The following is a 15,771-nucleotide window of genomic DNA, read 5'->3' as shown; positions in this document are numbered from 1 at the left end:
AGGTAGGGGATGGTATTCACATAGAAATGGGTTCATGGTCAATGGAAAAGCAGCCCATCTTCATACAAAAACAAAATGGGGAAAATCTGAGGCAAAATGTGCCATTTTTCTGATGCGCAAATAAAATTCAGAGCTCAAGTAATTTTCGATCTACCTACTGTACTTATATGGGCCCCTTTATTGCTGTAGTGTGGTAGCAGCTCTCATTCTTTAATCTATTTATCATCACAACACCCCTGAGAAGTAGGAAAATGTGATTATCCCCATTTTACAGGTGGGAAACTGAGGCACGGAGAATTAGCGCTTGTCTTCACAGTTTTTACACTGTTAACTGATTTAGGCCACAGTTACACATACAGCACTGCAGCGGTGCAGTTTTACCAATACAGCTGCACAACTGCAGCATGTGTGGGGAAGACGCTCTATGCTGATGGGAAAGAGCTCACCCATTGGCATAAAAAAACCCACCTCTGCAAGTGGCAGAAGCTATGTTAGTGGGGGAAGCTCTCCCACCAACATAGCGCTGTGCACACGCTTGCTGATGTCAGTGTAACTTATGTTGCAGGGGGAGGGAGGGAGAGGGTTATTCATACTACTGAGCAATATAAGTCATGTCAACATAGCCTAAATTATTTCAGTAACCCCCAAGTATAGACACAGCTACATGGGTATGAAGGTGTTCACATCAGGATAGATTTATTGGTACGAGCTGTAAATACTTTTATGCCAATATAACTGCTGATTTAACTAAATCATAAAGCTGGGAGTGAGTAGAGATTTGAACCCAGGTTTCCTTAGTCCCAGGCAAGCAGCATAACCACTAAGCCAACTCCTCCTCTTTCATGTCATTGCTATTATTTATCTTATTGTGGTGCCTATGAGCAGAGTCCCATTGTGTTTGGTACTTTGCAGATGCATAGCAAGAGATAGTCCCTGTCCCTGTCCCAAAGATCTCACAGAATAAATAGATAAAACAGGCAAAGGATAGGAGAAAGAAACAGAGAGAGGCAAAGTGTCTTCCCACAGTCCCAGAGCAGGTCAGTGGTAGAACCAGGAACAAAGCTCAGATCTCACAAGACTCAGGCCCTGTCTTCAGAGAAAGCAGCACTTCAGGAATTATTTGGGGGAAGTTCTGTAGCCTTTGTTATAAGGGAGGTTGAACTAGATGATCACAATGGTCTCTTCTGGCCTTGGAATCCATAAAATCTATGTTTTAATTTAACTAAATGGTAAACCAGGGCAATTTTGGTTTGAGAATAGCTTGTTTCGGTTTAGTTTAAACTGATTCTTAATCAGCTTAAACTGAAATAAATCTAGTTTAAAACAAAACGTCTGCACCTGCTTTACATTGGTTTAACTAAATCAATTTACCTTCTGATCAGATAACCAATACCTTCTGTTAAGGCTGTGGGGTGGGATGTATGCCCCACACTAGCACTGACAGAGATTAATGGAGCTGGAGAGCCCCATTAGGGCATGTGGGTTGCATCTCAAGGGTGGGCCAGGCCCAACTGAAGATGAGAGAGGAGTTGTGGTTAGTGTAGCGAGGCAGCCCAGAGTAGAAGTGGGCTGAAGGGGCAGTGTTGGCCTTGGGAGCCTTCCTGAGCAGAGAATTCTGGCAAGAGGCCAGGACAGACATGGAGAAGCCTCTGCAAGCTCTGGCTGTGAGCCTTAATGAAAGGACTGCATCAGACCTGCGGGGAAGGAAGCCCAGGGAGGTGTTCAACTGAGGAATGAAGCACAAGGGAAATGTAAGAGCGCAAAAGTGGTTTAATTTATATTTTCATTTGGGATTTGTTGGGGGAACATCAGAGAGGAGCCATGTGAGCCCCTGCCTGGAAAGACGGGCGAACTTGGAAAGGTGGTGAAGCCTGGGAAGAGTATGGGTACACCGTGTGCCCAAGAAGGGGATGTGGGAAAGGCCTGAGGTAGGAAGAAGTTCAGGGAGGAAGCGGGTTGGGGAGTCTGAATAGACAGCCTGTGACTGTTTGCTACAGTGTCACAGGGCTGGAACTCAGAGGAGAGGGAGGGCCTGCCTTCCCCTGCAGGCCCATTGAGAAAGGTGGTGCGAACACTCTGGAGACCAGGGGAAAATGACTGGTGAGTCTAGACTCTGATCAAAGACTTGGCATGAGGCTGTTTGTTGGACTCTGTTACTGTGGAAGGGAGGAACTAGAAGTGACCTGGCCAGAGGGCTAAGACATGAAAAGAAGCAGTCCATTGTAGAGCCAAAGTAGCTGTCAACAGGCGGTACCAGACAAAGAGGCCCTGCTATGGCATGCTCAGCCAGGAGGGACACACCAACTGTCCAGAGGCTGGTGCAACCTTGTTGTGTAGACAAGGCCTCATTTCTGTGCCTTATCCATGAGGCAACACTGCCTCTCCAGTTTCATTCAATTTCTCTTTCAATGTGATTTTTTTCACACTTCTCTATTTAGGAGCACCAGGTTCCCAGACTCGTGCCCAGCCCTGTCCTAAGAACATATAAACAGCCGTACTGGGTCAGACCAAAGGTCCATCTACCCCCGTATCCTGTCTTCTAGCAGTGGCCAATGCCAGGTGCTTCAGAGGGAATGAACAAAACAGGTAATCATCATGTGATCCGTCCCATGTCACCCATCCCAGTTTCTGGTAAACACAGGCTAGGGACACAATCCTGGCCCATCCTGGCTAATAGCCATTGATGGACCTATCCTCCATGAATTTATCTATTTATTTGTCCTTAAAATAGACATTGAGTCAGCCCCTTACAAGCTATTAGTTTTAACACAGGTTCACTCAGAAGAGAATGGTCATGCCAGTTACAGGTTAACAGAGAATTCCTCCTATATCTAGCAAGTTCACTTATCCTGGGTACACAAGCAATGAGGTAGAAGTGAAGTCTGGAGTCAAAGCCTACTCTTGTTTACAGAAGTGTAAATTTGGAGTAACTCTTCTGAAGTCTATGGAGTTATTTCAGATTGACACTAGCATAGGTTGACCTTGGATAAATGCTCCTCTCTTTAAACACCTGTGAAAGCCAACATGATATGATGGATCCCCAGAGATTCATCTTAGGTAAATGTAAGCATATGTTTCTACATTCGTTTTCATAGTAATGATGTTTTACTGTAGATTTTGTTTAAAATGTTCAGAGGAACTTAACAACTGATACTACACTTTAAAATCCTCCCAGGTGAATTGATTCCGGAGAAGGTGATAACACTCTTCCTACACTATATGGACCGGACATGTTATTTATTCATTTCCCTTTCTGGGAATAGCAGGTAAACTATATTAAATCGATAGATATGCAGTTTATTCATTCAAAATAAAACTGACAAATAGATTCAACAACTCACATTTTGTAATCCTGAAGTCTATTTTATGGGCTAGCCCAGCATATTAATCAAATGATGAGTCCAAGTAAAAATGGATTAAATTATCTGAAAAGATAGAATTATGCCATCAGATCCTCTGCTGATGTAAACTGGAGAAGCCCAGTAGAGCTACCTTGATTTACATCAGCCAAGTATCTGGCTGAGTATCTGGCTTTACAGAGACAGCAATTTGGCTGGATACTTGTCCTGGTCAATGAAAAATTCAACTCCCCAATTTACATTATGGTAAAGTATTTTGATAGTAAGGTCTTTGGGGCAGAGACTTTTGCACTTGTCTGCAGTGGGCATATTTGTGCTAAATAAATAACCTTAGGATATAGAATAAATAATAGGTTTGCCAGTCTCCGGAATAATGATCACTGTTGCTGTGTGTACAATTTATTGAACCTATATCTCAACTCTTAGTTGGAAAGAGCACTCTGCTCCATTTAGTGCTGTCTTTACAACAAAATGTAAAACCAAGGTTCAAACCCCTTGTAGTTGTTAAAGATCTGATGGCAATTTTCTCAAGATCTGGGGTATTAATCCTGATGTCCTGGCTAAAGTTCCATTTGAGTAATGACTAAATTCAGTCTGTCTATAGTCAGCCTGCCCTTTCGTTTAGATACAGCAATGTTGCATAGTTGTGCTGTGCCCTGCTAAAAAGCCAACATATTCCACTTCAAAGGTGTCTCCATTTCATTGATGTGTGATAAATATATTCCACCATTTATCTTTCTGTTATCAGCCTATCACCCGGGTAGCTATCTATCTACTGTACTTTGTGGTCTGTGAAATTGTAATCCTAAAGACAGTTTCGATGTGTCCAGAATATCAATCAGTATTAGAGCTGAGTGAAATGTTACAACTGAAACTTCTTTTCAGTGAAAAACGCAGATTCAGCTACTACACCAAAACATTTCACCAAATTGTTTGTCAATAAAACAAAAAACACAACCATAACGAAATCTGAAAACACCAAAATCTTTTGCTTTGACATTTTTTGCAACAAAATGGTTTTTTTATGTGAAATGGCTTTTTGTTTTGAAATGTAATTTAATTTTATTTTTAAAAAATTTAAAAATTATAAAAATAATTAAACAAAATGATTCATTTCAGGTTCAACCAGATGTGTTTTTTTCAACTTTTTATTTGACAAAAATTTTGAAAAATATAATTTTTGGTTTGACACAAAACATTATTTTTATTTTTTTTGCTGGGATTGCCAGTGAACCAAAATCCATTACTCACCCAGCTCTAACCAATGTATTAAACAAGAACCCAGGAAGGATGGTCTGGTGGCTAATGAACAGGAGTGATAGCAACCATGGCCAAGTGATAGTGACCTTGGCCAGATCACTTATCCTCTTTCTTCCTCAGTTTATGAATGCGCGAAACAGGAATAATTCCTTCTCACGTAGGTTTTGTGAGGATTAACCAGTTAATGGGCCCAATTCAGTAACATACTTAAGCACATGCCTAGCATTAAGCACGTGAGTAGTCCCATCGATTTCAATGCAACTGAGAACATGGACAAATACCTTGTTGAATCAGAGCCAATATTTGTAATGCCTTTTGTAGTACTTTCCATCTGAGGATTTCAGTCTAAGCATGGTGGTGGACTAGTGGATTGATCATGGGCTAGGAACAGGGGTGACTCCAGGCCCCAGCACGGCAACCCGCTGGGGGCGCTCTGCCGGCGCCGCGAGGGCAGCAGGCAGGCTGCCTCCGACGGCTTGCCTGCGGAGGATCCGCTGGTCCGCGGCTTCGGAGGACCTCCTGCAGGCAAACCTCTGGAGGCAGCCTGCCTGCCGTGCTTGGGGCGGCAAAATCCCTAGAGCCACCCCTGGCTAGGAATCAGGAGTCTTGGATTGTATTTCTGAATCATTCATGCTAACTCACCGTGTAACGGTGGCCAAGTCACTTAAGCTCTGTGCCTCCATTAACTCATGTGAATAAAGGGTGTACTAATACTTACCCATCAACATTAAGTGCAATTTAAATACAAAGCATTAGTGGATGGTATTATATGTAAGTACAGAACATTATTGTTTCTATAATGCTGTACCATAGAAACAAAGAATAGCATTTTATTTTAGCATGGTTCTGGATGTGTTTAGTGATATGTACATGGTGTATTCACTTACCAGCTCAAAGGTGTCTTGAACATAGTTTTACATAAACCACTGCTTACTCATCTTGTATCTTGGTCCAATAGAATACATTCAGTAGAATAATTAGGAAGACAGATTCCCCTTATAAACATTTTCTGCTCTTGTGAATACTTTTTCCATTTTCTAGTCCTATGGGATCATTAGCAACAGCACAGTAAATCTTCAAGATCTATTCCCCTTATGAGCGTGATTCTCTGTAGTTTGCCATGTTACAAGAAGGATAATTAGGACCCATTCATCTGACAGATTAACGAGTGGAGCAGCAAAGGCCAGATAGCAGTATATTAAACTCCTAAATACGGCAGTCTCTGCATCTAATATAATCACGAAATAGCACATCTTCTGTAACAGTTATGGTCATTTCAACATATATATTTTTTAAATGTATCAGTTTTATGGTACTTTCTTTACAGTGCCTTGGTATAAATATTTATACTTGTGGCTTGGCTCACCAGTAAATATTTAGCATTTTGTTCTGTACAGTGATAGCCTCAAATTCATAAGCACAAAGTCCTGCATAGATCTGAGCCACTGAGAATGTGCATTTGGCAATAATCATCTCTTAGAAGGACTAATAAATAGTCTTCAATCTGCTGTGCATCAGAGAGACTCGAAGGATAGAGTTGCCTAATGGTGATAACATACACAGCAATTTTAAGTGAATATGTTCGATAAGGCTGTGTTAATATACACTCATTGGGGTGGAAGTCTTTATTACTATTTTTAATCCCATTTAAACAAGTGGATTACTTGAAACTGCTGGATTGTGCTATTTGAATGTATTTTTCAATGCTGATCAAATAATTCCATGTGTTCATTATGGGCCCAATACAGCTCTTATTAATGTGATTGTGTAACACCGACAGACCCCAGTTGTCGGCAGGTGGGATCAACCCCGGGGACTTCTGGAGCTTAGTGTATGAGCCTCTACCACATGAGCTAAAAACCAACTTCCTGTTAGCTAAGCCTATAGAGCAAACTCATCAGTCTCTCTCTCTAAGTGATCTCTGCCACTAAATGGGACAGAACACCACACCCAGGAGGTGTGTGGGTTACAACTGAAGACTCTTGTAGACTTTATTCTGGGTTAGGGACTGGCCCTTATTAAACATTCAGAATGGACAGGATTATTATTTATCTGTATAGTAGTAGCATCTAAAAACCCTACTCAGGGATCTAGACCCAACTAAGGTAGGCACTGACTGTACACACACATGTAAACCACCCAAAGAGCTTAGAATCTAATATAAGAGTCAGACAGACAGCTGGTTCTTGTGAGTTTAGTAACCAAAGGAGTGCTCAGAACCATGCAGTTTTTAGGAGATAATCGTATAAAATATCGCCAGCAAAATAGGCTAGTGCTTGGTCACTATTGGGATGGGAAAGCCCACAGAAAACACAAGCGATTCAGTAGGGATCGCTTGTCCCTTTGGGTCAGAACTGACCCTCTCCCCTTGTTAGGGTGCATGGTGCTGCACAACAGAAATACTGTCTTTTGGATACAATGTAAAACTGAAGTCCTGATAAGAGATGGTGTGTGTGGGGGGGGAATTTTCAAACGTTATTAGCAGAGAAAAATGCCCTTTGAGCTTCTAAATGGATGTTTTAAATGGATGGAGGTTTTTGCTGAAAAACTCAAACTTTTGAAAACCAAAAATATTTCTGATTTTGTTTTTTGATGAAATCCTGAAAAATTCAACAAACATGAAAGATCTTTTTTTTTTTCTTCAACATTTTCGCAGGTAATGAGATACATTTTCCTACCGGCTCTAGTCCTGATCAGTTATAATCCTAAAATACCTGGTGTCTCTTTTTCCCATGATCAGGGTGTCAGCTGCAGGGTCTGGCTATGATGCATTTTAAGAAATTAAATGTTGTTTGTCTACATTGACATTGTTTTATTAGTATTGTGGTAGAGCGTACAGCTCCCAGGCATGGATCACCTGATGCTAGGTGTCTGTACAAGCACAAAAGAGAAGGATTGTACCTGCCCTGATACTATTTATATAATTCATTTTGGTTAAAAGAAATCTGCAAAGCAAAGGTACAGCAGGTATTGAACAAAAGTATTTGTGCACATTATTAGTTAACATAATGCCTCTGCAACAAACTCTAATTTAAAAATAACCACAGCAAAAGAGAAAACCCCACACACTAACTCAACAAGAAAAAGCAGACAAATCACTCAGTAATCTCCCTATCTGAATTCAGTTTCAATTGTACATGGTATTCTCCACTTCCCCTCTGGAGCTGCTGTGTGGTGTCCTTGTTCACTCTTAAACTTCTGCTGTATTCTACCCCAGAGATGGCTACATTTCAGTGTTCGGTGAACTTATTCCTTCTGAACCGGCAACGTTTAAAAGGCACGTTGGATCCTACTGAAGGAAAGGGGCAATTCAGAAATTTGCATGCTTTGGATATGAGTTTTCAAAATTCTAGATCAATATAAAGAGATTACAATGCTTTTTAATATAACATGGAGCATCACAAAAATACTTTATAGAAAGTGAATCCTTCAGAGCTGGATTTTCTCTTGATGGTATTTATTTGGCCCGTAACGCTGTACTGTCTGAGCACTTCATAGTGTTTAATCTATTTATATTCCCCCAACTCCTCTATGAGGGGGGGCAGGCAGCAGTGTGTGGCCTGGGACCCTCACTGGTGTTGGGGAGGGGGGTGCTGGCACATGACCGGGGACCCTGCTGGTGCTGGGGAGGGGTGTTGGTGGGGCATCAGGCTCCCTACCTCAGGGCCGCCCAGAGGATTCCGGGGGCCCGGGGTCTTCGGCGGCGGGGGGCCCCGCTTCGGCGGTAAGTCGGCGGCGGGGGGGTCCTTCCGTTCCGGGATCCACCGCCAAAGTGCCCCAAAGACCCACGGCGGAGACCCCCCTCCGCCGAATTACCGCCAAAGCGGGACCCGCCGCCGAAGTGCAGCCCCCACCGCGGGTCTTCGGGGCACTTCGGAGGCGGGTCCCGGAACGGAAGGACCCCCCCCCCGCCGCCGAATTATCGCCGAAGACCCGGCTGCACTCTGGTGGCGGGTCCTGCTTCGGCTGTAATTCGGCGGCGGGGGGGTCCTTCCGCCCTGGAGCGGAAGGACCCCCTGGGAGCGAAGAAGCTCCGGGGGCCCGGGCCCCACGAGAGTTTTCCGGGGCCCCCGGAGCGAGTAAAGGACCCCACTCCAGGGCCCCCGAAAAACTCTCATGGGGGCCCCCTGCAGGGCCCAGGGCCTGAGGTAAATTGCCCCACTTGCTCCCCCCTCTGGGCAGCCCTGCCCTACCTGGCTCCGCACCTCCCCAGAAGTGACGACTTCCCCACTTTTGTCAGCTCCTAGGCTTCTTGTCCTAACCTCTGAGGATAGGACAAGAATCAATGGGCTTAAATTGCATCAAGGGAGGTTTAGGTTGGACATTAGGAAAAACTTCCTAACTGTCAGGGTGGTTAAGCACTGGAATAAATTGCCTAGGGAGGTTGTGGAATCTCCATCATTGGAGACTTTTAAGAGCAGGTTAGACAAACACCTGTCAGGGATGATCTAGATAATACTTAGTCCTGCCATGAGTGCAGGGGACTGACTAGATGGCCCCTCGAGATCCCTTCCAGTCCTATGATGCTATGATTCTATAGCAGCTTCACCCCCACTGCCCTAGGCAAATGCCTCCACCCTGTCCTGCAAGGTGATTTCTGTGTTTGATAGTGTGGCTTCACCCATCCACTTGCCTCACTCCTTGCTTCTTCGTGGAGACTATTCACAAGGATGCCCACTGTGATGCAGACACCTGTTCGCTAGCAACTGAACACCCGTCTCATTTCACAGAAACCACAGAACAGTAATAATCAGACAGTAACGACTTCTGCTAACCACCAACCTGAGTCACATTTGAGCTTGTGACATGGGGGTAAAAAAGGCTTCGTAGCCCACTGCCCACTCTGAGACAAGCAGTATGTACAATACCAGTGACTAGAAAATATTATCTTTTGCTGGGTGAGGGTCCATCTAATGCTTTGCTGGTCTCTCTCCAAAATAGAGACAATGGACCCAACATTGCCCTGGTATAAGTGGATGCTGCTCCCTCTTATTTAGTTCATTGTCTCTGGGTGAGAATAGCCCTTCAGATCTGAAAATGGTTCAACTTATTTTTCATACTTGTGATGCAGGGATGCTGGCAGAACAGTAACTAAAGTTGTGTGTGTGTGTACCTGAGTGTGCGTATGTTTGTCTGTTTGTGTGGGTGTATAGTACAGAATATGGGTTTCAGTTTGTGTGAGCATGGTGAGAAGTATTTGCATGTATCTTGTTTATGAGAGTGGGTGGCATAGCGTGTTCATGTGTGACAGACAATGTGGTTTGAGGCTGTGTGATTGTGAGATGTGTGAGTTTGTGCGAGAGCATGTCCCGTAAACGCTTCTACTGTTAAGGAGGATTCTTAAGTTTCTGCGTAACAAAAGAGTCATGTGTTCCCGTTGCAAGGCTCCATGCTCTTGTTCAGACAGCACCCCAGCTCGGTTTGTTCTGTTGTGCTGAAGAAATGGAACACTTCAAAACTTTCAATAGAATTGGAACATGCAGTTGCTTCTCCAAAACCAAAAGCTTGTGTTTAAAACAAAACAAAAACTTTGTTGCATCGTTTCAGCTTCTGACCTTTGACAGCTTTAGACACTGAATCAAAACCAAAATTATAGTGTATTTTTTGCTTAAAGAAAACCTCATTATTACTATATATATGCCGGGACAAATTCTTCTTTCACTTATGGTTGTAAACCTTAAGTAACTCCACTGAAGTCAATGGTGTTGCTTGGATTTATGATGTTGCCACTAATCGGTGAATTCCATTCTATCTTCCGTAAGCCCTGTGCCAGCAGAACCACTGCTGTTCTGCTGTGCATGGGGGGCAGGATTTAGGCTGCCCCAGGGTGTGCTTCTGGAAAGGGCAGAGCCCAGCTCCTTGGGATCTGCATCTGAAGCAGCAGCTTGAGACAAGGTTGGGATAGAGAAGAGCTGTGGATGAAAAGTGCTACGAAATTGCTTGTTCTCATCTAGGATTCTTGTTCTTATCAGTTTTCAGAATGGAGAGAGGTAAATAGTGGTTTCCCTCTGGGGTCTGTACTGGGACCAGTCCTATTCAACATACTCATAAATGATCTGGAAAAAGGGGTAAACAGTGAGGTGGCAAAATTTGCAGATGATACACAGCAACTCAAGATAGTTAAGTCCCAAGTAGACTGTGAAAAGCTACAAAAGTATCTCACAAAACTGAATGACTGGGCAACAAAATGGCAGATGAAATTCAGTGTTGATAAATGCAAAGTAATGCACATTGGAAAACATCATCTCAGCTATCTATATAAAACGATGGGGTCTAAATTAGCTGTTACCACTCAAGAAAGAGATCTTGGAGTCATTGTGGATAATTCTCTGAAAACATCCACTCAATGTGCAGTGGCAGTCAAAAAAGAAATCAGAATGTTGGGAATCATTAAGAAAGGGATAGATAATAAGACAAAATATCATATTGCCTCTATATAAATCCATGGTACGCCCACATTTTGAATACTGCATGCAGATGTGGTCGCCCCATCTCAAAAAAGATATATTGGAATTGGAAAAGGTTCAGAAAAAGGCAACAAAAATGATTAGGGGTATGGAATGACTTCCGTATGAGGAGATATTAATAAGACTGGGAATTTTCAGTTTGGAAAAGAGACAACTAAGGGGGGGATATGATAGAGGTTTATAAAATCATGACTGGTGTGAAGAAAGTAAATGAGGAAATGTTATTTACTCCTTCTTATAACACAAGAACTAGGGGTCACCAAATGAAACTAATAGGCAGCAAGTTTAAAACAAACACAACTAAGTAGTTTTTCATACAATGAACAGTCAACCTGTGGAACTCCTTGCCAGAGGATGTTGTGAAGGCCAAAACCACAACAGGGTTCAAAAAAGAACTAGATAAGTTCATGGAGGATAGGTCCATCAATGGCTATTAGCCAGGATGGGCAGGGATGATGTCCCCTAGCCTCTGTTTGCCAGATGCTGGGAATGAGCAACAGGGGATGGATCACTCGATGATTACCTGTTCTGTTCATTCCCTCTGGGGCACCTGGCATTGGCCACTGTCAGAAGACAGGATACTGGGCTAGATGAACCTTTGGTCTGACCCAGTCTGGCCATTCTCATGTTCTTATGTTATGTTTGATAGTCTAGTTAAAGCACAGGGCTGGGATACCGGACACCTGGGTTCAATTCCCAGTTCTGCCCCTGACTTTAGGCTAGTTGTTCAATCTCTCGGTGCTTTCACCTACACAGGGATTGTGGTAGATCTCAGAGGCCACTAATGCTGTAAGGTAGGAGTAGCTTCCTTGGAGCAGCTCCATATTGTTCTCTCTGCCTCATAGGAAAGATTCTTTCCTACTTCCCATCCCTCCCCCCCCCCCCCAGTGACCTCACCAGTGTCCAGCCGCATTATGGAGGTCATGTGATAGGGCATGGCTTTGTGCACAGAAGCAGCATATGGTACCTTAATTCTGAATTCTCTCCTTCTCTCTCACTCTCTAATAGATAAACACACATAGTCTACTGAGAATCATACATCATACCAGGCATCGTAGAGTGAAGTTCCCAGATCTGGCTCAATCTGATGAATCCACAAATATCTGGGATGGCCCCATCGGCGACACAGGTAGGGTCGAGGCATGCACCTCTTTGCATGTCGACAGAGTTTGAGAGCACGATGTGTGTTTTTGTCCATCCTGGTGACACGGCTGCAGAGCATGCAATGCTGCTTTTGAATTTAGTGGGTAATTGGAGGAAGGCCAGACCTCAGTGAGATTATGGCATTTCCACAAAGTCGAGCCACTTTATGCTATATATAATATAGATGAATATTAATTTTCTTCAAAGACAGTTGAAGCAGCCACATGTTTTACCTGGCAAATGTATTCAGGGTGACTCATTCCAAGAACACTCTGAAAAATCCCCACCTCCCTTTTACCTCTAGGAAATTCCCTTTTCATGGGAATGAAAATCACAGCTCCCACGCCCACAGATTTCAGGGCCTTGGCCCTTCGAAAGGCTACAGAGACTAATCAGCCTTGCAGCAAACGCAACGCTTTCCCCATCCGGATCGTATTTTTCAATCTGAACATTTTTATGGTAGGCTTAAGCGACTTCCTATGTTCCTGTTGTTGCTTTTAATTTTTTCCTACTTTGGGTGAAACCCCTGCAGGGGGAACTGCACAGGGGGAAAAAGAGAGAGAGAATAAATAAATAATGAAGAAAATGTTTCTCTTTCCCCTCCCAATGTAATGAATGTATGGAAAGCTTTAAGCTGCAGCAGTATTTTGACACTGTGCACAGTACTGCTCTCTCTCCACCCCCTATTCCTTTGAGGTTCATCTTTCAGACCACAGCTCTGTTCCACTGCCAACTTGTTGGAAGTGTTTAGTGACTGGAGAACTGTTGCCTGCTCTCTTCAGAACTTCACACTTCATTTTTCCAGATCCCTGCGAGCAGCAGCAAATATTTCACCAGCCTGGTTTGCTGGCTACTACCATAAATCAGACTTAGAATGCAAAAAAATATCCAGGCCTGTCAAAGCATTAAGCTTTTATTTTCAGGCTGAATCCAGTGGTAAATGAGGGCTTGTATTTTCCTTTAAAACTGTAAAGGGATTTTAAGGATTGTCGTTGGACAGTGGCCAGATCCAAAAGATACAATGCAGAATGTAACTGGTTAGAGGAGATTTGAAAAAGTCTTAAGTATGAAAAATGGCTTTTCTTAAAGGTTTTTCAATGAAATGTGAAACTGGGCTTGAATTTCGTAAAGGCTTTGGGCATAGACTGCTTATGAGGAAAGCAAGAGGAGAAACACAAGAGGAAGATCTTTCTGGAAGTATAAAAGGCTATTTGTTCAGGCAAATGAGCCCATTCATTAGCCCATTACCTGCCACTATTGTCGATGTGACAGTGAGGAAAAACTGAGTAGACAGATTTATTTTCTTGACAGTAATTGCTTGAAAATTCAGATGTACACTAGGACACCTAGTGCAAAGCGATTGTGGAAATACACTGAAGCAAGCTTGCAAGGTGCAATAAGTCAGGAATCTTGCTCTCAGTGCAGATGCTGTAGAGAGAACAGGAGTAGACCGGAGGCTGGCTTTTTTAAAAAATAAAAGCCTCTTGCAGCAAACAAGCAGAACCCCCCAGCTCTGCTATTCATTACTGCAAGCAAACAGCAGCATGGCTTAGTGAATAGACGCTAGACCTGTAGTCTGGAAATCTGGGTTGTATTTCTCTGCAACTGGCTTGCTGCGTGGCCTTGGTCCGTTAAGTTTTAGAAATCTGGTGCCTGAATGCCCTAATTTGCATATTTGATTAATTTAACTTATTTTCCCAATTTAAATGATAACAAGTGTCCTGATTACTTGAAAGAAAGCCTGGCAAGGCTCTCTCCAGCATGGAATGAACTTTCTGAACACAGGAATTGCTGTGGCCCTGACAGGCTCCCTGGGTTGGTGTCCTGGTAACTCTGGTGGCTCTGTGGGTTCTGCCCTTGGTTACTCCTTGTCCTAGGCAGTGAGTGAGGGGCCTGTGGTTGAGTCAGCGGCCCATGGTATGGGCTGCTGCTTGCCCTGGGATGGAAGGGGGATCTGGCTGGGCTGGCAGCCCCTAGCTGCTGACTAGCCCTGGCTGACCCCTTGCTCACTGGCTGAGGTAAAGGAGCAGGCTCTAGTCAGCTGCCTCCCAGCATCCCTGCCCAATGACAGCTGCTTCACACATGGACCTTTATTCTCAGGGCAAGTCACTTAATCTTCCCAGGCATCAGTTTCCCCATCTCTAAAATGGGGAGGATACCACCTCCCCTCCTTTGTGATGTGCTTTGAGAGCTAGACATGAAAGTGCTACATAATTGCTAATTCTTCTTAATGGTATCATCCAGGGTGGCCTTGTGGTTGAAACACTGGTCTGGGCTCAGACCCTAGCCCTGCCACAAAATCCCAGTGTGAGACTTTGGGCAAATCACGTCACTGCTCTGTGCCTCCGTTTCCCATCTGTGAAATGGGGATAACGAAATCTACTATGCACAGGTGTAGTGAGGCTAAAGTGATGGATATTTCAAGGTGCTCAGACATCATGGCCATAGAAAAGCCGCCAACTACATACAATTTTGCAAATATATTGGAATGAATTTTTCTTTTATGGAGACAAAGAGCCCTTTCCCAGTCTGCATGCTGGACAACTGCACCCGTACATAGCATGTCAATTTTGTAGCAGGCAGGGTATCTGCTTCAACAAGGGCTGAAAGCAAAAACGACTGCAATTCAGATTAAACCAACATGATAGGCTATGGTTGTTTACCCTCACTTTGCCTGATGCTGCTTTTCCTGATACCCGCAGCACTTGGGATAATAATGAACAGCACTTTTAGACGGCTTCACAAACATTAACTAATTATCACACACACACACCTTGAGCAGGTAGGTCGGGTTAGCTTCTTTAGCCGCAATTGACAAGCATAAAGAAGCTGAGTGACTTGCCGGCTGCCACACACACTCAGGCCCTAAGAAGGTAGGGGCAGGGGCTGTCTTCTTTATGTTTGTAAAGGATCTTATACACTCAGGGTGTTCTGTCCATAACAAATAATAACCAAAAATAAGGGAACTGATTTTATTTGGAGAGACTGATTGGTGGTAAATAAAATTACTGAAGCCACAGGAGAAAAATGGTGATGACAGATACCTAACTCTTGTTCCTTTTTATGACCAGAATGATTGCCAAGGGGCTTATTCCCAAACAGATGGCATGTCTGTGAACGAGCTACATAATTTAAGATTTCTTTCTGGGACGAGGATGCTGTGGATTTGCTCACTGGATTCACAAAGATAATCTTTCATGTGCTCTTTGCATGCCCGGAGAGAGAGAAGGGGCATCTCCAGGCACATGTGTCCCATGCTGAGCCAGAGGCATTCCCAGTTAAAGACATATCCAGCCTGCATCCCCTTCTCCCAGTTCTCCTGAGGTCTCTGACTCGCCTCTCCTTGCTGGGTCTGATCTGAATGCTTTCCTTTTTATGTTTCCTCACTGCTGCCCGCTACATTTGTTGCAAAATTTCCCACCTCCTCTGACCTTGCTGCTGCTGCTGCGTCTTGGGTGTTCTGTATTTGAGGCTGCTTCAGCAGCAGGCTCTGAGTCAATTAATTTTCCAAATTATAGCTAACTCAGCAAGCCGTTCACAAG

General features: G+C 43.7%; 1 protein-coding gene and 1 long non-coding RNA gene across 6 annotated transcripts in view; one reads left to right on the top strand and one right to left on the bottom strand.

Moving 5' to 3' along the window:
* LOC123366113 overlaps positions 1-12,653 on the top strand; it is a 36,161-nt gene extending 23,508 nt beyond the window's left edge. The window contains exons 2-3 of the long non-coding RNA XR_006577932.1: positions 12,095-12,215; positions 12,534-12,653. This is a non-coding gene — a long non-coding RNA (uncharacterized LOC123366113). The remainder of the gene's footprint in view (positions 1-12,094; positions 12,216-12,533) is intronic.
* Positions 1-15,771, bottom strand: part of RUNX2 (RUNX family transcription factor 2) — a 486,380-nt gene that overhangs the window by 154,896 nt on the left and 315,713 nt on the right. The window contains exon 7 of one of the 5 annotated variants that reach the window (XM_045009232.1): positions 7,584-7,911. The exons of 3 other annotated variants lie outside the window; for them this stretch is intronic. In XM_045009232.1, coding sequence (XP_044865167.1) covers positions 7,850-7,911 — 62 coding nt within the window. In that variant the 3' untranslated portion in view covers positions 7,584-7,849. Of the gene's footprint in view, positions 1-7,583; positions 7,912-15,771 lie in introns of those variants that run through there. One more of the 5 variants, XM_045009233.1, reaches the window with a different exon arrangement.

Source organism: Mauremys mutica, chromosome 3 (assembly GCF_020497125.1).
Source record: "Mauremys mutica isolate MM-2020 ecotype Southern chromosome 3, ASM2049712v1, whole genome shotgun sequence".
Taxonomy (NCBI): domain Eukaryota; kingdom Metazoa; phylum Chordata; order Testudines; family Geoemydidae; genus Mauremys; species Mauremys mutica.
This window is presented reverse-complemented; position numbering and strand designations above follow the sequence as displayed.